This window comes from Varanus komodoensis, unplaced genomic scaffold, assembly GCF_004798865.1.
Source record: "Varanus komodoensis strain SLA01 unplaced genomic scaffold, ASM479886v1 scaffold1, whole genome shotgun sequence".
Taxonomy (NCBI): domain Eukaryota; kingdom Metazoa; phylum Chordata; class Lepidosauria; order Squamata; family Varanidae; genus Varanus; species Varanus komodoensis.
The window spans coordinates 102,897,589-102,919,327 of NW_025335268.1; the positions used below are offsets into that span (position 1 = coordinate 102,897,589).

The 21,739-nt window shown below is 41.3% G+C and overlaps 1 protein-coding gene across 5 annotated transcripts in view; it reads right to left on the minus strand.

Annotated features, from left to right (window-relative positions):
* Positions 1-14,631, minus strand: part of GPAM (glycerol-3-phosphate acyltransferase, mitochondrial) — a 46,501-nt gene extending 31,870 nt beyond the window's left edge. Inside the window, exons 1-7 of one of the 5 annotated variants that reach the window (XM_044438680.1) lie at positions 14,533-14,631; positions 11,342-11,472; positions 9,464-9,586; positions 9,131-9,204; positions 1,514-1,627; positions 827-976; positions 292-388 (exon numbers count right to left, since the gene is read on the minus strand). In XM_044438680.1, the coding sequence (XP_044294615.1) occupies positions 292-388; positions 827-976; positions 1,514-1,627; positions 9,131-9,204; positions 9,464-9,586; positions 11,342-11,443 (660 nt within the window). In that variant the 5' untranslated portion in view covers positions 11,444-11,472; positions 14,533-14,631. The other 4 variants (XM_044438661.1, XM_044438651.1, XM_044438690.1 and 1 more) reach the window with 4 other exon arrangements.
* Between the last annotated feature and the right edge of the window lie 7,108 nt (positions 14,632-21,739).

Sequence of the window (21,739 nt, forward strand, 5' to 3'; positions counted from 1 at the left end):
GCCTATTTCTTGCTCAGGTTTTAAGCCTGTGTCTGGACTGCACTAGTTATAACCACAAGTAGAGGAATCATATGACTGAATGGTGCTCCCAGGGAAACACAGTTTTGTCACATAGCTACTGGCTAAACCAGATTTTTTCTCCAGGGAAAAGAATTTTCTGCCTACATCTCTGCTTGTAAGGGAATGAGAAAATGAGTGCCATCCTAAGAGCAGCCTATTCAGCATTTTCTTGCCCACACACAAACACACACACAACAACAACGAACTACAGCACTCTGCCTCAGTGATTACCTCAGTTGCTGCTTTCACCATCTCCAATTGGCCTTTGTGAATTTGGATATTCCAAAAAAAGCTGTTAAATAATTTCAGCAACACCCATCCTGTTAACCTAAAAAGGAAATAAAAGTTGAACCACAATAAAACATTCATGTATTATATGCAGCTTATTGTTTTTAGTAGAAGGAAACAATATGACCTTACAAATATACAGGTATTTCCTGCCTCCAAAACATAAACAGCCAACATTTGAGAAATGTAACAGTCCATGGCAAGAGGTTTTAATCCAGTTTGGGGTTGAACAACAGAAGATAAAGTTGGGCTGATAACATAAAGCTCATAGACAACATGTTATTTTGTTTCATTGAAAAATCTACTAGTCTTACCACATTAGAATACAAATATTCTTCAAGGACAAATACCATTACATTACTTATAACATAGACAAGAGAGTAGATAACTGAAGTAACAAGCAACATTTATCTGTGTTTGAATTTGAACTGTAGTTTAGCACTCCCATGCATTATTACTCAAAAGTTAGTTTCTTTACCTGATCAAAAAAGGTGAAACATTTGCTACCATTTCCTGAAGAATCTTTCTAGCTTTCTTCTTGACTTTGTTGATGTTTCTAGGGTCCAGCTGACCAGATCCACCCAGTGCAGAAATTTCTGAAGCCTCTTCTATAATAGCATCTTGCACTCTGGATATTAGATATAAAAAAGTTTTGGAAAAACATAGTGTTTTATGAGCTTTTGTAGATTCATTTACATCAAAACAATGGCTCAGATATCAAAGTGTCCCAACAGTAGGTCACTTGGCTACAAAGTATGGAGCATGGTAGGTTAGTGTGTTCTTTACTCATGAGTATTTTTCAATTAAAGATTTATGTTTTCATTTTCAATATGAAATAAATCCATACAGAAAATCAACAAATCAGTTTAAACTCTTAATATTTTAATGGCCTTCAACATTAGGAAATCAATAGCTAGTCACCTCAGAAGTCAGATACAATGATGAGGAGATGCCTACATTTGGTTGCCTCCATGTTCCTCCATGATGAGGAAGAGGCATTTACTAGATTACAACATGGACATAAATTTTAGAAATATGACTTTGTTGGTTTCAAGCTTGGGCTCTCCTCAAAATTCACAAAAAGAACAGTTCTAGGACCTAACATAACAAGTTGTCACTGAACATGACTGGAAGTTTTAAATACAACATTATTTTAATATCTTACCTGTTACTGTTTAATGCATTTTCTGTCACATTTGTTGCAAACATACCCTTATGTACATCCCGTTCTTGCACAAACAGGACATAACAGAGCCTTCTGGCAAGCCAACCTCTGTACCTGTTGTATAAAATAATACACAATATACAATTAGAAAGTTCCTCTACAAAACTATTTCTCAATCATTTTTATATCAGAACTAAAATTGGTAGGGATCAAAGGACTGGATAGAGTCAGTTGGCAAGGCTGAGAATTAAGGGAGGACTATATCTTTTGAGGTAAGCTTAGTTATTGTGTAAATATGTTACAGAATGAAATACGAAACTATTAAAGCTATCTTCTTTTCCTCCAAATTAGGAGTACAAGTTTTATGTATTTATTTATTAAATTTTGCCATATTTTCATCAATATCTCAAGACAATTCCAGGTCTGAGTTATTGGCATTACCCATATCTATTTAAATGTAATATTTGAAAAATTAAACAAACTAATCATTCTTTGATAACAATTCTACTAAATAGCTAATTAAATAAATAAATAGGCAAAGGGTTTGTTTTATATTCTATATTTTAAATTTAAACAAACACCCCCAAAAAGCTTAGAACTGACTTTGGAAACAACTACCATGAAAATAATCTAAAGTCAAACATTAGAGAAATCACCAGAGTAATTTGAAATTATCAGCCTGTTGAAAAAGTTCTTCACACACAAAAAAAGAAAAAAAAAAGAGGATCAGGGGTTAGACAAAGAATTCCAAAGCAATTCAGAATAGCATGGCCAGTCATATTGAAGTCTGCTGAGACCTCTACTGAACTAGCAGGGATGAATTTCTCACAAATGCTTCCCAGTGCAAGGTCATCTGCCAGGCTGACCAAGACAATTTGTTCCATAATTATAGACTGACTGAACAGGACCTAGATCAATGGTGGCGAACCTAGGGCACGCAGAGTCCTGTCTGTCGGCACACGAGCCAAGTCACCCCAGCAGCAAAGCACTGGGTAACAGCATACATAGGGCCCATGCACATGCTCGGAAAGGAGTAGTGGTGCCAGGTGAGGATGTCACAAGCCACGACTCATTAGCCACAACTCATCTGAGCTTTCACATGGCCGGTCAGTGCGCTGCCAAGGATATATATATATTTGCTTGGACTGGCAGTGAGTTGTTTTTTCTAAACTAAAACCTCAGTTTTCAGGTTTTATTGCAGTGTTGGCACTTTGCGATAAATAAGTGGGTTTTGGGTTGCAGTTGGGGTACTCAGTTTCTAAAAGGTTCACCATCACTGACCTAGAGTTAGACTGCTGTGAACAGCAAAATTGCCTAAATTGCTACCACCAATGTAACTTGTCCCAACCTTTCCCACCACTACCAAAAACCATGGCAGGCACATTAATTCTTGATCAAGATGGCTGTATCGCTACAGACTGCACAATACAAACCTAGATACAATATATATATATAGACCATCCTGAGACAGTAGTAGTTTGACAATATATAAAAGTTTAAAATAAACAAACAAATATACAGACAAAAACAAATTTTAAACTGTTCCAGAAATGTCTGCCAATGTCAGAGCAGCCAGAGAGACACTGTATAAGCCCCATGACTTGTAAATGTTTCCATCTTTTCCCCAACATGACTTGTAAATGTTTGCATCTTTTGCATCTGTCTTAGATGCCTTTCTCAAAAATATTTGCAACATCTTTTAAAACTATTACCATATTATAAGGAAGCACAATACCCCATAAGACCATCAGTTACAACCAGTAACATCAATCAGCTCAACTCAAAGAACCCATTGTACAAATTGGTGTGCCCTTATATATTCACCCCCATTCCCTACTTCTTACTATCTGACCCAAAGTTCAACAAATAAAAATTCTGGCTGGTGGCTGCAGAGTTTTAGAAAAAGCCATCTGGACAGCACCAGGTTGGAAATATTCATTTAAGTCATGTCTGCATTTTCTTGCCATATTAATGCCTTTTTAAAATTAGGCACTGACCTAGTTTGCACAGCACAACAGCTAAACATAGACAGCTATCATTGGTTAGTTGCTGTGCCATGCAAACTGCAAATCCATGAGGCTTGCTTTACCCATGGTAGCACAGCGTTTTCTCAGAACACATCTGAGTCGTCTCGTAAGTGAAGACCCGCAGCCAGCAACTCACTTGGTGAGAGCAGCAAGAGGATTCTTTCCAAGCTAGCTGTGACCAGAACTAGCCAAAGTGCCTGAGCATTTAGGGGCCTCAGCTTCTCCTGCTCCTGTTGCAAGGACCAGCAGGTTTCAGCTCCCCACAATATTTGTGACACTTAAAAAAAAATCCAAATCCTTTATTTGGGCAGACATGCGCTTCCCTTTCCAAGTGCCCCAAGTAGCACCTTGCTTGCCTGGTAGTTGCCAAACTCTTTTCTCTTGAAAAAGCGGGGACTCACTTTTACACTTTCCTAAGCCCCTAGACCAGGCATGTCCAAAGTCCGGCCCAGGGACCAACTGAGGCCCGTTTTCAAATTTCAAGCGGCCCGCAGCCTCTTCTCCCTGCCGGCTCAGCCTGTCACTCATCCCCGCTGGCCGGCGTTTTTCCCTTCACTGCACAGCGGTTCCTGCAGCTGTCCCCTGCAGCCTCCTGCTCCTTCAAGGCTGGCGGTTATATTTCACCAGAAGATGGCAGTAGACCCGAGTCAGCACTCTCGCCGCGTGACCCTTGTGACACAAGGCCTGTGTGCCCATTTCTAAAATGGCGACTGTAACTAAAAAAAGGAAAGTTGACAGCGAGGGCTGCCGCTTCCAGGACAAGTGCAAATTGGAGTATTTTTTCACTGAAATACGAAACAACTGTGTCTGCCTAATTTGCCAAGAGACTGTGGCTGTTTTCAAGGAATTCAATATCAAGAGGCACTACCAGACGAAACATGCTAATTACAACAAGCTAACTGGGAACGAACGCGGCGAAAAATTGAAGGAAATGGAAGCTGCTTTAACAGCACAGCAGTGCTTTTTCACAAGAGCCCATGAGTCAAATGAAAATGCCACAAAGGCAAACTACGAGGTGGCAATGCTGATTGCCAAGCACTGCAAACCTTTTACTGAGGGTGAATTTATTAAAGACTGCGTGATGAAAATGGTGGAGAAAATTTGTCCTGAGAAGAAGCAAGAGTTTGCCAATGTTTACCAGGCTCGTAACACTGTAGTACGGAGAACTGAAGACGTTTCATCTGATATTAAGAGGCAGTTAGAGCCAAAAGGAGTGGAGTTTGACTTTTTTTCATTAGCCTGCAACGAAAGCACGGATGCATCTGACACCGCTCACTTATTGATTTTTTTGAGAAGAGTGGACAATGACATGAACGTGAGTGAAGAGCTACTTGACCTCCAGAGCCTTAAGGACCAAACAAGAGGAACAGATTTATTTGTTTCTGTTTGTTCCGCTGTAGATGACATGAAACTACCATGGAATAAAGTCACTGGGATTATTACGGATGGCGCACCTGCCATGGCTGGCAAGCGAAGTGGATTATCAACCCTAGTCTGTAACAAAGTCAGCGAAGGAGGAGGCAAAGCTGTAAAACTCCACTGTATTATTTACCAACAAGTTCTCTGTGCCAAACATCTGAAATATGTTATGAAACCGGTGATGAAGGCTATTAATTATATTCGCTCCAAAGCCCTGTGCCACCGCCAGTTTCAACAGTTTCTACTCGACATCCAGGCTGAATATGGAGACGTTGTGTATCACAACGAGGTAAGATGGCTCAGTCAGGGGTCTGCACTGTAGCGCTTCTACTCTCTTAGGGAGCAAATCGGAAAATTCTTGGCAAAAAAGGGACAACTGATGCCAGAGCTATCTGATCCTGTTTGGCTGGCTGATTTTGGATTTTTAGTTGGCATAACACAACATCTGAACGTGCTGAACACGAGCCTGCAGGGGTAATACAGTTGGTAAGCCAACTGTATTCACATATCAAAGCCTTTGGGACCAAGGTGCACCTTTCCAAAGGCACCTGTCACAAACGCAGCCCAATACCACACATTTCCCATCGCTGCAGGAAATAATGACCAGTTTTCCAGTTAGAATAATATGAGTGTGCAAATAAGGAGGTATGAAGCAGACATCTCATCTATGGCCGAGGAGTTTCAACAGTGCTTTCGGGATTTTGCAGCTATTGAAAAGGAGATCACGCTTTTTTCATCTCCTTCCTCTGTGAACCCTGATGACGCTCCAGACCACCTGCAGCTGGAGCTCATTGAGCTGCAGTGTGACGCCGAATGTCGCAGTTGGCACCAACAGCTCCCTCTTGTCAACTTTTACCGCCAGCTGGATAAAGACAGGTTCCAAGAGATTCGAACATTTGCTAAGAAAATGCTGAGCTTGTTTGGTTCGACATACTTGTGCGAGAAGACATTCTCGGTTATGAACATTAACAAGAACCGCGTGAGGACGAGACTAAGTGACTTTCATCTGCATGACATCTTGCACATCAAAACCACTGTTTTTGAGCCAGACCTGGCCTATATAATGCAGTCGAGATCTCAGTATCACCCTTCACATTAGTGCAGTTAAGTTGTTTAGTCTTTCATAAAATAGTTCATTTGCATTTAATGTTAATGGTTCAAAGAATGTCAGGCTGAATGGTTGGCCCCCACAAATTTTCACCTCACCAAATCTGGCCTTCTTGCAAAAAGTTTGGACACCCCCGCCCTAGACAATCTGGAAAAAAGTGAGAAATTGCTTCCACTATTGGTAGTGCAGGCAAGAAATGGGAAAGGTTGAGGATTTTGCTTAAAAGAGTGCATAAATCCCACAAAAAAGCCCCTTCTCAGCCAAAAATCCCATGCACCTCGGATTTCTCAACAGCTCAGCTTCTGAGACCTGCAAAGATAAAACCCAGAGGTGAAGATTGATTTTCAAGCTAGTACTAGGCAATGTCCAGGATGATTGCCTTCTTCCCCTTGGCAGCTGACACTTTCCTCGACAGTGCCCTGCTAATGAACACATTTGCACAAATGGATTAAAAAATCTGATTACATTCATGGCCACATTTTTTATAATATTCAGCATTCATGGTTAGCTCTTCCAAAGTGCCACTCAAGCAATTTAAAAGGTCAGTTCATAGCTGCCCAAACAAGGATCAGAGATACCAGCCAAAAATTGACTTGCTGGGGGGGGGGGGGGCTTCAAAAAGGCTGTGGTGAACCAAAATTGGCTCAGTGCCAGGATACAGAGGTAAAGCCAACTCGTACTTCCTGCAGTGTCCCCAGGTATACCACCTGGAAGAGTGAGGGGAAAGGAATGATTTGTAATAAACCCCATAATCTGTCAGGTTTACCATGCGTAAGTCACTAACCAAACAGCCTGCTGTGGCAAACTGCCATAATGGGAAGGTAATAGATGTAAATCTGTCATTAAGAGCAACATGGTATCTCCTTGCTTTAGCACACTGGAATCATAATCTCTTGCTGCCAAGAGAAGAAACAAACCAAGCATCACCAAAGAGAAGCTTCTAAATAACGAATCTTAGAATCCAAAAAAATCTGACTTCATCACAAATTCTGATGGGAAAGAAATCTAAGGGAGCTTTCCCAAACCCTGTAGGGCATGAGAGTTTCAGCAATCCACATTTGAAAAAGAGCATCTGACAAGTAGACTCTAGCCCATGAAAACTTATGCCAGTACGATTAGTCAGCCCTGAAGATGCAACAGGGATTCTTATTCCGGAAAAACTTGTAATTCTTCCCTTGCCCTTCGAATACGATTTTCTTGGTCAGAGAATTAAAATCTAAATCCATACTTTCCCTACACTCTGTTTGAAAAAGTGAAATTGTGTGTGATACTTTAGATTTTTATTAGAAGCCTTATCTGTTATGGGGAGAAAATATGAATTGAAAATGAAAAAATATGAATAGAAAAAGGATTAAAGTATGTTACACGTAAATTAGACCAAATTATGAAGGTGCCACTTCAATGGGTGTGATAAAACTGCTCTCTTTTTTGATCAATGCATCTAACACCATAACATGGTGAGACCAAACTTCACAGCAAACTGCAGGAAAGAATAGTTAGCTACCAAGGCAAGCCATAATTTGTGAACTATCCTGTTTTAAGTTGATAGCTAGCCTCCTCTAAGAACATAAAAACAGCCATGATGAATCAGGCTGAGTCTCATCTAGCCTATCATTTCGTTCATATAGTGGCCATCTACCTGCCCACAAGAAACTCAAAAGCAGGCCGTTAATGCAACAGTTCTCCCACAACTCCTGTTCCCTGGCAACTGGTATAGAGAGGCATAGCAGTTCTAATGCTGGAAGTAGCAAATAGCCCTCAAGGCTAGTAAGGATAGCCTTATCCTCCATGATTTTGCCCAATACTCTTTTAAAGCCATGCAAAACAGTGGCAATTACTACATGTCATGGTAAAGAATCCCACAGTTTAAATATGAGCTGTGTAATGAAACATTTCCTTTTATCTGTCCCACCAATTTGATGGGTTCTAATACTATGAGATGGACAAAAATGTCCCCACTCCACTTTCTCCACCACATCTTTATGTCTGCCCCCACTCATCTTTTCTCTCAGTTCATTAATCCCAGCTGTTGTAACCTCCTCATGGGCACAATCATTTGGGCCAATATGCTTCACAACAAAGCCTACAATTCCCAGGGTACCCCAGTCAGCCATTCTTCGGGGATGTTTCTATCTAAACATGCCTAGGATTGCACCCATAGTTGTGCTTTTCTGTACATTTTTCTGCACAACAGTATCTTTTCTTTAGGGGTACTTGTTGCATATTGGCCATACCACAGCTACCCATGCCTATATACTAATCATTGTCTGCTAGAATCCATAAAGTTTTGGAGACTGACACTTTTACCCTGCATGCTTGTAGCTTCTCTGTTAGCACTAGGGCTGAGCAAGGAATCTATCTTGTGCAAAAAAAAAAAAAATTGCCAGATTTCCTTGTTTTAGTTTCCTGGACTTTGGACTTTGGACTCCTGGACTTTCCTGGACTTTATAGCAGCCCAGAATCCAAGTTCCTGGTGAGCATGGCCAGGGTTCATGGGGAACTCACCAGAAACTAGCTAGCGGCAGCAAGCTGAGAAGTCTGCTGCTGAGAATGGCAGCCAGCCTGCCTGCTCACTGCACCTCTTTTCCACACATGCCACCAGCACCAGCTGCAGAGAGCAGGAAAGAAGCTTGGCCAAGAATGGTGGCTGGTAAATGTTGCTAGTTCTGCATCCAGGAGCCATGAACATTCCCAGACTGCTTGGCTCAGCTCACTTTGCAGGAATAGGCTGAGCACAAGAGGAAGTCCACAGATTCTGGAGGAAAGGATTCCAAAGCAGCTCCTTACAATCCCATGAAGTACACAGTCTTATGAGTTGATATTATCACTGCATAATCAACTCAACACAGATAACATATGCACTTAAAGCCAAAATGCAAGCTTCTCTATATGGAGAATGGCTTCTTTCTCCCACAAGACAAGATAAGGCAACAAGCCACACCCAGCAGTAATTATGAAAACTGCACCCACATATGCTGAGATTTAAATAAGTCATGGTAGCTTATTTTGATCATGCAAACCAACCCAAAACCATGGTATTAACTACACAAAAAAAATTCTTACCGGGTATGTGTTTCATTAATATATATAACATTACGAAGGCCCAAAGATGGGATGCTAGCATTAAAAAACTTGTCCTGAAAGCAGAAAAAAAACGTATCAGAAAACAAAGATTCCTTCCATTACCAATCATGGTTTCATAATGACCACAGAGTGTACATAAGACCCTTTCTTTAATACATGAATATGAAGCCAGGCAGAATCTAAAATTAAAAAGTTAAAGTAAGCATTGTGAGATGATTTTGCAATTATTTTAATTATGAAATTGAAACATCCATTTAAATCCCACTACATGGAAATTAAGTTTTAGTTTGTTACAAGCATCATCCAATTTACCCAGCTTTGAGGAGTGCATATGTAGCAACAGCGTCCCACAAAAGGCCTATTCCTGCCCAGTATGTTTTCTTTCCATTTCAAAGTGGCTGATCGGAACACAGTAGGCCGAGAATTGCATTCTCCCTATAAAATACAATCAATGTGATAGCACACAATTAAAGTACTTCTGTGTATTGCTTTTATATGAATCAGTGACAATTACACACTTGTAAGTCCCATCAATTTCAGCTGATTTGTGTGATTTAACCTCCCACTGAAAAAAGCAGACTTAATCTCTATGTCCATGTTCATGTGAAAAAACATTACTCAATTCATATGACACAATATAAAGATTAATATTTTAAAAACAAATCATAATCCAGAGTCCAAACCGCCATTATTATAAAATACCCAAACTGCAACTTTTGAACACAGAGTATGTATACTTGCAAAATACAAAGTATCTTAATATATTCTGAGTGTCAGATTGCAATCCAACACACACTTGTTAGGAAGTAAGGCACACTGAATTCAATTAGATTTACTTTTGAATAGACATGTTTAGGATTGCATTGTATGACTGTAAAATATAAAGCACATAAAAAGCTAATGAATACCGTAAGTCTGAAATTTGCTAATTAAAATAGAAGTATACTTAAAACAAAATTATGTAATATTTATTATACCAATATTTTGTCTTTAAATATTGAGCTTACAAATGTAAAACGCTATTTGAAAAAAGCCACAGGAATTTTCAATTCATTACTTGGATAATAAGAATTATTAGAAGCTAATGCATTGTGAAAAGCTTTTTAGTATAAGGGAAGATGCAGCTTAGTACACATCCCATAATACTTTTATGAGGTTTATTTCTAAGCAATTGTGCATAGGACTGGCTTTAAATAAGCAAGACTGTCAAGCATGATTGCAGACTGGGATTACAGCTCTATAACTATCATTGAGATGGCAGGGATGGAAAGAAGAGGGACAAAGAAAACAAAAACTCTAATTGCAGAGAAGTTAAGGAGAACACTAAAAATAAAATACAAAGTAAAAGTTAAACAGTAAAAGAAAATGATGGTTTAGTACTAGAAGTAGACATAGTAGCAATACTGCACCTACATTTACTATTATAGTGTTATATAAAAATGAATTGAAACCTTTTTAATGATCTCAATTTTTTCCTGACACTGTCCCATATCATATGAATGATATTATTTAAGCACAGACAATTCTGCTACACTGAAATAGCCTTTAAATCTTATTTTTATCCTTTTTCTAATGTTATAATAGAACTATTTATCTGAATCTTTTCTGCCCATTCTGAAAGCTAAGTCATTCTCACGGTCTCCTCTGTTTCTTATGGCAGCCTCTTAACCCAGACACAGCTGCCAGGATATTTCTTTTCTCAGTCATCTCTGACCGTATCTCCAAATCTTCTACAGTTTCAAGTTCAACTGATCCTCATCACCTCCTCATCCACTTCACAAGCACTTTCTTTCCAGCCACGTCTATTGTGCCAACTATCTATTGTTCTTCCTGCCTACTCCAAGCACAGCATGCACTTTTATCATTATTTCTACCTGAACTAGACCATCCAGAAATATTTCCCAAGCTGTTTCATTGTTTCTGTCTATCCCATCTTATATGTACAACAAAGGCATTACCTATCTCATTATAGCCTAAGCTCTTTTCAAATACATATATCTTCTGTTTAATACTGCACTGCACTGTTATACACAGAGAACCTTACATAGTTAAAAAGCAATAGAATAAATGGCTGAGAAGCTCTTGAGAGCTTGTACTATTCATCATAAATGTCATTTGCGATTTTCTGGAATAAGCAGAAGTCTTGCACATAAGCAAACAAGAAAATGAAAAACTATGCATTTTATTTACCCATTCTTCACTGGAGTGCTTACACCTTGAAACGGTGCATTCTGCTGAAGACGATGAATAGGAAACATCAATTGCTCCAAGTGACAAAGCAGCATCATCCATGACTTACAATTTAAATTCAATACCATGAGCTAGAAAAAAATTAAGTTAGTGTTAAAAAATGGCTGCAAAACACACAAAACAAGAATAATCAGCATTATTTGGAAAGTATTCAGTATAAACAAAGACAGTAAATTCTTCTTTTGTTCAAGTATGGATAGTATGTGTGTATGGTCAGTGGGACTAATTTCCAACTAAGCACTTTCAGGATTAAGCTGCACATTAAGACTGTCCATAATATCAACTGATATACTCTTTATTGCCACTGTAGAAAGACCAAAACTAGATGTGGTTGGAGGAATTGATGTTTGTTCTCTATTCACAAATACAGAGTAGAATAACAGTCTGATTATTACCAATGAAGTTCCAGGAGAGGGGAGCTTAACCCTTCCCCTTGCAATTGCTGCTGCAAACTGGTTCTTTCTGGCTTTGAAATCCGATGTAAGTAAGGCTGGTGATAACAGTGATGGAGTGGAATGAATAAGATAGAGAAGAGGGAGGGATCAGAACCTTTTAAATACAAGCATGTTTGACTGCAAAAACTGACTGACACACCCACCTCTTCTGTAAAAACTGACTGACACACTGCTTTGTATACAAAAAGGGTCAGAGGTATGAATAAACCATTGGGGTTGCCCCACCATGGTGGGAGGTGGTACAGTAGAAATGAGAAAGCCCAGTAACTTGAATTTCCCAAAATATGCTAGCAACATCCTTCAGGGACCTAGGAAAAAGTTCTAAGCAGATTATGATTTCAATGTAACACATTTAACATGTAACACACAGCAGGAACTTAGACTGCCTACCATATTCTTTGATGCTAACCTGACCAAAGTCCAACACAAACCCTTGGTTGGAACGGCTCCAGATTCTGCTAGGTTGGTGGGATGGGCAAGCACCACAGTAGTGAAAAGAAATGTATGCTGTTGTTCTGTGTAAAATCCCTTATTACTGAAATCCCTTATTTCTGAACATTACTTTTTCAAAACACACAAAGTGTAGCATGCTAATATGCAACAAAACAACAGAAATAACTGCCAAACCTAGTACGATGGTGAATATCTGAACTACAAGTTAAAGATTTGGTGCACACAGTGCTTTGTGTTGTTTAGAGATATACAGCAATTACAAGTAAATAATTCTAATATCATACAAATGGTTTTAAATGGTACATGCAAACATATGAAAGAAATTGTGAGTATAACAAAGAAACTTTTTTTTCTCCAAATCAGGCCATAATAACTGAGTAAATAAGAAAACTTCCATCAACGATCAAGGACACAATAAAAGCATATTTAAAATCTGTATTTGTCAAATGAGGGTGTAAGATCAAGTCTAATTCCTGTGATGATTTGATGCATTTCAAGTGCACCATGTGATTCAGATAAGTCTTTATCGCATATATGCAGCATTCCTCTATGTCTATTTTACTACAGATAACCAGCCAGGGAACACACACGTTTGTTCTACACATTCTGCATAAAGGCTTTAGAGGTTTGCAAACAAAATTTGTGTTCTCTCTCTCACAATCTTTTTGATCTTCATACCACACAAAACATGTTTAATTCTCAAAGCTACTAATGTAATTTTTCTCTCTTTCTCAAATATATTTAGTGAGGACACCTTGCTAATAGTCAAAAAACCAGTAAAAGCACAAATATTGAGTTTATAGGCTTTGAAAGCAATTCTGTAGATTCTTATTTCATTGGAAAACAGGAGCTTCCAAAGATGCCTTAGTATGTCTACTCATGATAAAGTGAACAAGCTATAGGAGTAAACTGCACATTCCTAAAGAATGCTAAACTCACAATAATGTAAAGAAAACCCAATAAAATCCCTCTTTCTGGATATGCTTTGCGCAGTTTACAAATCATAAGCAGTTAAAACAGATTACTTGGGCCTGATTTGAAGCAGCACAGAGTATAAATACACAGCAGGCTCAAAAGATTTGCTATAAATAAAAGTACAACTGCCAGATATTAGTATCAGGTGTTGAATGTCCCCGTGCAGCAGGCAGGCTACTGCCAAAGGGATTTCATTCAAGCTATGCAGTCACCAAGGGAACGGCACCAATCTAAGCCAACTTGGCTAGATGATGGAAAAGACTTTCACACAGGGTTAGTTAAGTACACCAGTGGCATACAAACAGGAGACTGAAGGAAAAGGGGAGAAAGAGAAGCAACCCATATTAAAAAGGAAGCTGGAGTTTCTTCCAGCATCTACTCTGAATCTTAATCTGTACAAATCAGCTTTAACTGTGTCCATTCATTATTATACTTTAGTCAGAAAACAGAAACATCTATAGTGCACAGCTCTAAGAACATCAGATGCATTTGCTCTATGGAAGAACTTCTTTCTTTTTGCCAGCAGTTAAAAACAATGATATGCATTTGCCAGACTCCCACAGTCTGCTAATTCACCTCTGAGTATGGAGGACATATTTTGCACTAAGCTGCCAAAGTCCTTTCCAGTTTTCTCGCCATCTCTGTCCTATCCACTGTTCACATCCTCAAGATGCTCTGTAGGTACCAAACAAGTATTTTCACCAAGGCTCTGCTCCACTCATCCCTTGCAGAATCCATAGCATCCCTCAGCCACAAACGGGCCTAAATTGTTACTTAGGGTTAGGCTCCCTGAAAGATCCCTTACTGAGCATTCAATGGAGAGTTCATAGCAATTGGTTCCATCTTTTTTTAATTGCCCGCAGCGCACAGACAATGAGAAGAGATGCTGCTGGCTCTCCAAGTCCTCCCTAAAAAAGAGCCACCTCTCCCAGACCCTCCACCACCTTCAGGGTCCCAAGCCATTAAAACTCTGCTTCGCTCAAGGCATCACACCGTGCAAGGCCATCGATGGCGAAACCCAGCGCAGCCTCTCGATAAGTCATGCTCGGTAAGGTTCTCTCACCGCAGAACCCCGCAACGAAGGAAAGCGATCGGCTCCGGCTCGGCGCACGTGCCCCACTCCTTGGGCAGCCGCTGCCCCAAAGCAGCCCGGCCCGCCGACTCTCCCCTCCCGAAATCAGCCGCCTCCTCCCCCTCCTCCCCGCTTGCCAGGCACTTCTGGGCGCCAGCCACCCTGGAGACTCGGACCTGCCACTGGCACCCAGCGCCGCGGAGCCGGCCGAGTAGTGGAGAGACCGGCCGGCGGGCTGCTGGAGCCCTCGCTCACGCGCTGGAGCTGCACCGGAGGGGCGGGCGGAGGATGACGCGTTTTCTGCGCGCCCGTCGCCATGGCACTGAGGGCAACGCCGCTGGGCCGCTCGGGCCGGTCTTGCCCTCTTTTTCTCCACGGCCCCGCGAGCATCGGAGGCGGGCGCGCGTCCTGCATGCCCGCATCAGACCCTCGCGTTTCCGACGAGGTGGACTACTAGTCCCATCGGCTGGCTGGGTTTGGTGGGAACGATAGTCCGACACACTTGGGGGGGAGCTTGAGTATTGTTGCAGGGCACGCTCTTTGAGGCGCCATCTTATGCAAGTTGAGACTCGCTCAAAGAAGAAACATACCTAGCTTACTTAGTTTACAACACCTAGCTCTGCTGATTGGGGCATGCTTGGAGTGGTAGAGCTTTTTGCCTGTCTAAACTTGAATATGGGTTGACTGGAGGAGGGAGGCAACGGATATACTCGCGAAACCACTCGCGGTATCTTTTTCCTTCACACGCCCCCCACCCCACCCCGTAGCATTTCTGGGAATTGATAGTGTCGACCAAGAACGGAGATAGGAGGGAGCGGGCTGGCTCCAAGGAGGTCAACTTGATGTCGAAAATGGATAGATTACACTGCTGTATGGAGCGACAATTCCCAACATGTGCCAGCAAGCATCCTAGAAGCAGTAGCCCAACACAGCTGGTTGGAGAAGGCTGCAATAGAGGGAAGATGGACTAACTGTTCATCTTTGAATGGGAATGAGAATCAAGCCTCACCTTACCTGAAGTATCCCTTTTTGTTGGGAAAAGTGGTAGATCTACAGCTTTTATTTTAATTTAATTTTGGATAAATGTTGACCCTTTTGTTTTGGCAAACCACCCCTGTGTAATGTAGCTTTCTGCCTTATGTACATGTCTTATGTATCCAGCTTTATTTTTCTACTTTGTAGACACCACTTTTAAGTTTTTAGATTGAAGCATTTAGTTTATAAATGCTTGTAAATATATAAACAAACTTTCTCTGTGATACAACAGATGCTGGGAAATGGTGGCTGAGGTAGACATCCCCAGACAGGAAGCCAGTAAACATCAAGCCACCAACCAACCCTTGCCAGTGGTAACATACCTGAGTTCTGTCACTTCTAGGGGCAAGTATGCAAAAAAGAGTAGGCAGGAACTGTTCTTTTGTCTCGCTTATGTCAACTTTCTTACCTCTCTTGCTAGGAGGAGCACTATTCAGGGTTGGTCATTTTTTTACTTTTCCCTATATTAGACCTGGGTGCCTCAAAGGTGGAGATTAGGCCCAAGGAGCCCATTTTCCCCCATAACTTCAACCAGTGAAAGAGGATGTTGACCAGGCAGAAATAGAACAGCAATAATAGGTGGAGGAAATCACGGGCTGGATCTGACCGAACACACGAGCTCATTATCAAGCCTATGCTGTGGCGGTGAAGGCAGTGAAGAAGAAATTCTTCTCCACTTCCATTGCCTCCTCACAGTGCCGTCCAGCGGAGCTCTTTCGGATGGTACAAGGGCTGGTACATCCTGGCCCTAGGAAAGATCCTGTACCACCCTCGATAACCCGCTGTGACGACTTTGCTCAGTACTTTAAGGAGAAAATTGCTCAGATTTGTCACGAGTTGGACTCCACTAGTGATTCAGATTCCCTAGGGGAGGTGCCAATGTCACCATCTGGTCACATATTGTTGGATGAGTTTCAGTTATTGCAGCCTGATGATGTGGACAAGGTGCTTGGACAAGTATGTACCACCACCTGTTTACTGGACCCTTGCTCATCGTGGCTACTGACCAAAGCCAAACACGGGATTGGTGCCTGGATCCTGGAGGTCATCAACGCCTCTGTGAGGGACAGCCGGATGCCTGCCCCTGTAAAGGAGGCAGTGCTCAGGCCGGTCCTAAAGAAGGCGTCCCTGGATCTAGAGATGGCTGCCAACTATAGACCGGTGGCCAACATCCTGTTCTTGGGCAAGGTGTTGGAACAGGTAGTGGTGGGACAACTCCAAGCTCTCTTGGATGAGACTGATTATCTGGACCCATTTCAGTCCAGCCTCAGACCCAGGTATGGTACTGAATCTGCCTTGGTTGCCCTGTCTGATGACCTGTGCAGGGAAAGAGATGGGGAGTGCATCCCTATTGGTCCTCCTGGACCTCTCAGTGGCTTTCGATACCATCGACCATGGTATCCTTCTGGATAGGCTAAGAGGGCTGGGAGTAGGAGGCACTGCTTGGCAGTGGTTCCGCTCCTACCTTGACGGCCAATTCCAGAAGGTGGTGCTGGGGGACTTTGGCTCTGCGCCATGGCAGCTTTGCCATGGAGTACCGCAGGGGTCCATTCTGTCCCCCCGCTATTCAACATCTACATGAAACCGCTGGGAGAGGTCATCAGGAGGTGTGGGCTGCGGAATCATCAGTATGCTGATGATACCCTGCTCTACCTCTCTTTTTCAACCGATCGAGGTGAGGCAGTAGCTGTACTGAACTGGTCCCTGGCCAATAAAAATCCAGACAAGATGGAGGTGCTGCTGGCAGGTGGTTCAAACTCCTGGGTAAGTGACTTGGACCTTGTCCTGAATGGCGTTGCACTCCCTCTAAAGGACAGGGTCCGCAGCTTGGGAGTGCTTCTTGACCCGGAGCTGTCCTTGGAAGCTCAAGTGACTGCGGTGGCAAGGAGCGCTTTTCTTCAGCTTCGGCTAATCCATCAGCTGCGTCCCTACCAGGAGGACGATTGCCTAGCGACAGTGACGCACGCATTGGTTACTCCCCGGTTGGATTTCTGTAACGTGCTCTACGTGGGGTTGCCCTTGAAGACAGTCCGGATACTTCAGATGGTGCAAAACAGGGCTGCTGACGGAGACTGGGCGTTACTCTCACATAACCCCAGTCCTCTACCAGCTTCACTGGCTTCCCATCGAAGTCCGGGCTCAATTCAAGGTACTGGTAATCACCTATAAAGCCCTTAATGGCTTCGGACCTGAATACCTAAAGGAACGCCTGCTTCCATATTTGCCCTCCTGCCCCTTGAGATCGGCAGCAGAGGCCCTCCTCCGGGAGCCCTTCGGGAGAGATATCAGGAGGCAAAGTACCTGGAGGAGGGCTTTCTCTGTGGTGGCATCCCATCTATGGAATGCGCTCCCCAGAGAGGTCCACCTGGCGCCGTTGTTATTTACTTTTCGGCGTCAGGCTAAGACCTTTTTATTTAAACAATATTTTAACAACTCTTAATAATATCTATAGGTTTTTATTTTGCAGCCAGGGTGATTCTGGGTTTTTAATTGTATTATTTTACTATGTATTATGTTTGTTTATTTTATGTGAGCCATCCCGAGGCTATAAGCAATGGGACAGCATACAAAAATATAAATAAATAAATAACCACCCACCTCCTTTGGCTCACTCCATCTGTGGCCTTTCAGCCCCAGTTTTTTATGCTGCACTTCCAAGAGAAAGAATTTGCACAAAACACTGACCCACCCTGCAAATACAATGCTAAAACAGCCTTGTCCCTTCTCACTATTTCAAGCCTTTTTGCATTCACCACATCTCCCCACACTTTCCTCTTTTTCCTAGCAATAGCTTTTACATGAAAATGGGACCATGTAAAGGAATATTATAATCTACAAGATAGCCTTCACAATGACACAATGTACATATACAGTGCATATGGGAGGATGCAACCGCAGTTAACCACATATCTGTAGAGGCAGCTTTGTTGTCTATCAGAATTTCTAATGGGGAGTTGCCCAAGAAAAACATCATTAAGTCTGTATTAAATCCTAAAAATGCTACATTAGGAGATAACACAGCATCTTGACCTTCATTTTTTCCACTTTTTTCAACAAAGTTACCATTCGCTGGCCGACAATGAAATGCAGGTTTGCAAAAATTCAGGAGCCAAATAATTTGTGTATATTTTTTGGATTATGGGGCTGGTACTTAATTATATGATACTAATTTGTAGAAATTAAATTTCTTAAAAAGCTAAAAGATTTAAGACTTACTATATGGGGATATATTAGGTGCAATTTACATAGTGTGCAAATGGTGTACCAGATCACTTTATGAATGATAATCACAATTTCATAGCTGAACAAATTCAGGAAAACAGTTTCAGCTTGTAACTAGTTGCAATAACTTTTTCTACATAATTTTAATGTTTTTAATACATTTTTGATGTTCATACCATCCTTACATGCAGCTCTCCATAGTCTGCCAATGGAGGGACCAAATCAACATACATTTAGGCTCAGCAATGCTGCAGTATCACATACATTCAGATAATCCCAAGAATTATTTCTGTGCTGTATTTTAATGATCCCCTGTCATGCCTATATATGAAAGGCTTAAGGCTATAGGCTTAAACATACTTTCTAAGCGGTAAACCCCACTGGGCACAATGGCTTACTTTTGAGTAAGCATGTAAAATGGTAAACAATATCACAATTAACATTGCAGTCACAAGTACAATAGCTTGAATCCAGACCTGCTCTTAGCTGGTTTCCTTTGAAGATGGAGGAACAGTAAAGGTGACATTTTCTCCAATTCCTTCATCTCTCTGCTCCTCCTAGAGTCACCTCTCATGCTGCTCCAGATGGTTGAACAGCATGGAAGATGACACTTGCAGCTGTGGAGAAAAGGGAGCATCAAAAAAAAAATCACTGTCCCATCACTCCCTCTATCAGAAAATATCTGCTGGATCCACAAACAGAAGGGTAAAACAATGCAATCCCATGTGCCCAGTCCCACCTTTAGAAGCTGGGCCTGCACATAATGGGGTTGTATCTAGTGGTGGTAGCAAAAAGCAAGGTCCGAACTATGCACAAAGAAAGAAACTAATAAAAGTTCTGCTTATGCACCAGTTGCCAGCTGTATGCAGATCTTTGATTTACAAAGTGGTCCACTAGTGCTTGTGCAACTGCTTGTGCAATAAGAAAAGGCAGCAGAGCTGCACTAGCACAGCAGTTTCTTTCACTAGCAGGTTGGTTTTGGGTCATAATTTCTGTTTCTGCAGTTGTTAGCCCTATGTGAGCTTTAACAGGCCAATTACATTGTTGAAGTTGTTAGGTGTCTGAATTCAAGCTCTGCAAACAAAACAGACTATCAACTGCTTAAGAAAGAAATAACACTGGCCATGTTGATCATTTGATTGATAGCAGAGGTAGAGAGAACGGCACATGCAATAGTGTACAAGTAACTCGTGGCAGCATGCACGAATCTCTGAATAAGATCATTCATTTGACTATAAGAGCCATTCATCATGGGATTTGTTTCAAGCTAAAACTGTAATCTAAACATACTTAACTGGAAGTATATTGCATTGAATTCCATGGTGCTTACTTCCTAGAAGATATGCATAATATACTGAGTGTATTAACAATCTGCATTATTACTACACTCAGTATATTATTGCTAATACTCCTTACTTGGATTAATGTTCTTATGCATAGCATATGAAAACAATTAAAATTTACCAGCAAATAATTACCATTTAATAGCTGCACAGGTTTCAATGCAATAAGATGCGGACAAGCTGGAAAGTGTTCAAAGGAGGGCAACAGGGACTGGAAACAAAGAGATTGAAAAAACTGAGCAAGTTGAGCCTTCAGAAGAGAAGACTGAAGGAAGATATGGTAGCACTCTTCAAGTACTTGAAAGGCCATCACGAAGAGGAAGGCCAGGATCTCTTCTTAGTCATGCTAGAGCACAGGCAATGGAATAATGACTTGACTTACAGGAAGCCGGGTTCCAGGTGAACATTAGCAAGAACTTCTGGACTGTTAAAGGAGTTCACCAATGGACCCAATTACCTAGAGAGGTTCTGGGCTCTCCCACACTAGAGGCATCCAAGATGCAACTGGACAGTCCTCTGAGAGGGGTGGTTTAACTTGGACTCCTGTCCTGAGCAAGGGTTGGACCCAATGGCCAACTCTACTTATCTAGCAATTTAGTTGTTCAATTGCTGTTAACTACGTACACCATTTCAATTCCATTTTACAGCTCTAATCACATAACATTGGGGATGGATCCATCCCTGATTTTCCCCCTAGAACTGTATGCATGTAAAGTAAATAATCTACACATTCATGTCTAATGCAAAACAAGCAGGTAATACCACTGCTGCAAATTTCCAGTGGAGCATGTGATACTACATTAATATTCTCCACTAGGACAAATGTCCAGGGAAGCTATGTGTCTTTTTTTACAGACAATAGCCATTATTCCCACCACTGAAGCACATTCATCTAACTGTCAGAGAGCCAGTGAGTGCAGTGGTAAGAAGGTATGACTGGGACTTGGAAGATCTGGATTCTAGCTCCCAGTTGACCATGAATCTCATCAAATGGCTTTGGGCAAGTCTCTGGCTTTCATCTTAACCTACATCACAAGTCTTTATGAAGATTAAATGGAGAGGAGGAGGATCATGTAAGTCACCTTGGGTTCCTTTCAAGAAGAAAAGGGAGTAGGATACGAAAGCAATAATAAATAGGAAAGTGGTGGAGCTCTTTCTTCACAATGTTTTGATCAAATTATTAATAATAACTCTTCAAACTGTGGATGTAGCCAAGTGATTTGCTTGGAGCCTTTGATGGACAAATAGTCACTTCTATTGCCTTCCTTTTGTAATCCCATTGTAACTTTTATACTAGCAGAGATTTCCAGCAGTGTACCAGGAGACTTCTGAGAGCATAAAATTGTCCAACCAATGTATCCAATACAGCAATATTTTATGGTTCTTACTGAGGCCTAATGACCTGCTTCTTGCTACAGTTAGACTTGCTTTTGTTAATCTCTGTCCAAGACTAAAGTGTATGTGACTGAAACAATTCTATGCTCTTTCCCAGTTTGTCTCTGCCAGTGCTCTTCATCTTTTGTTTTGCAAGGGTCAAATTTTTGACTGTAAGCTTCTTGGGCAGAGATCTGATTTCTGCTCTGTAAAGTACTATGCCCACTGATGATGCTCTATAATAATACTAATAATAATATTAGAGACACTGCTAGGAATAAGCGTATTTTTCATCATGCTGGTTTTGTGGATTTGCTATTGTTTGCCTGTTTGGTATTTTTATTCTGCAGAGAATACATTTCTTTTGAAGTAAGTGTATTCTTATGAAAAATGAAATTCATTAAAACTT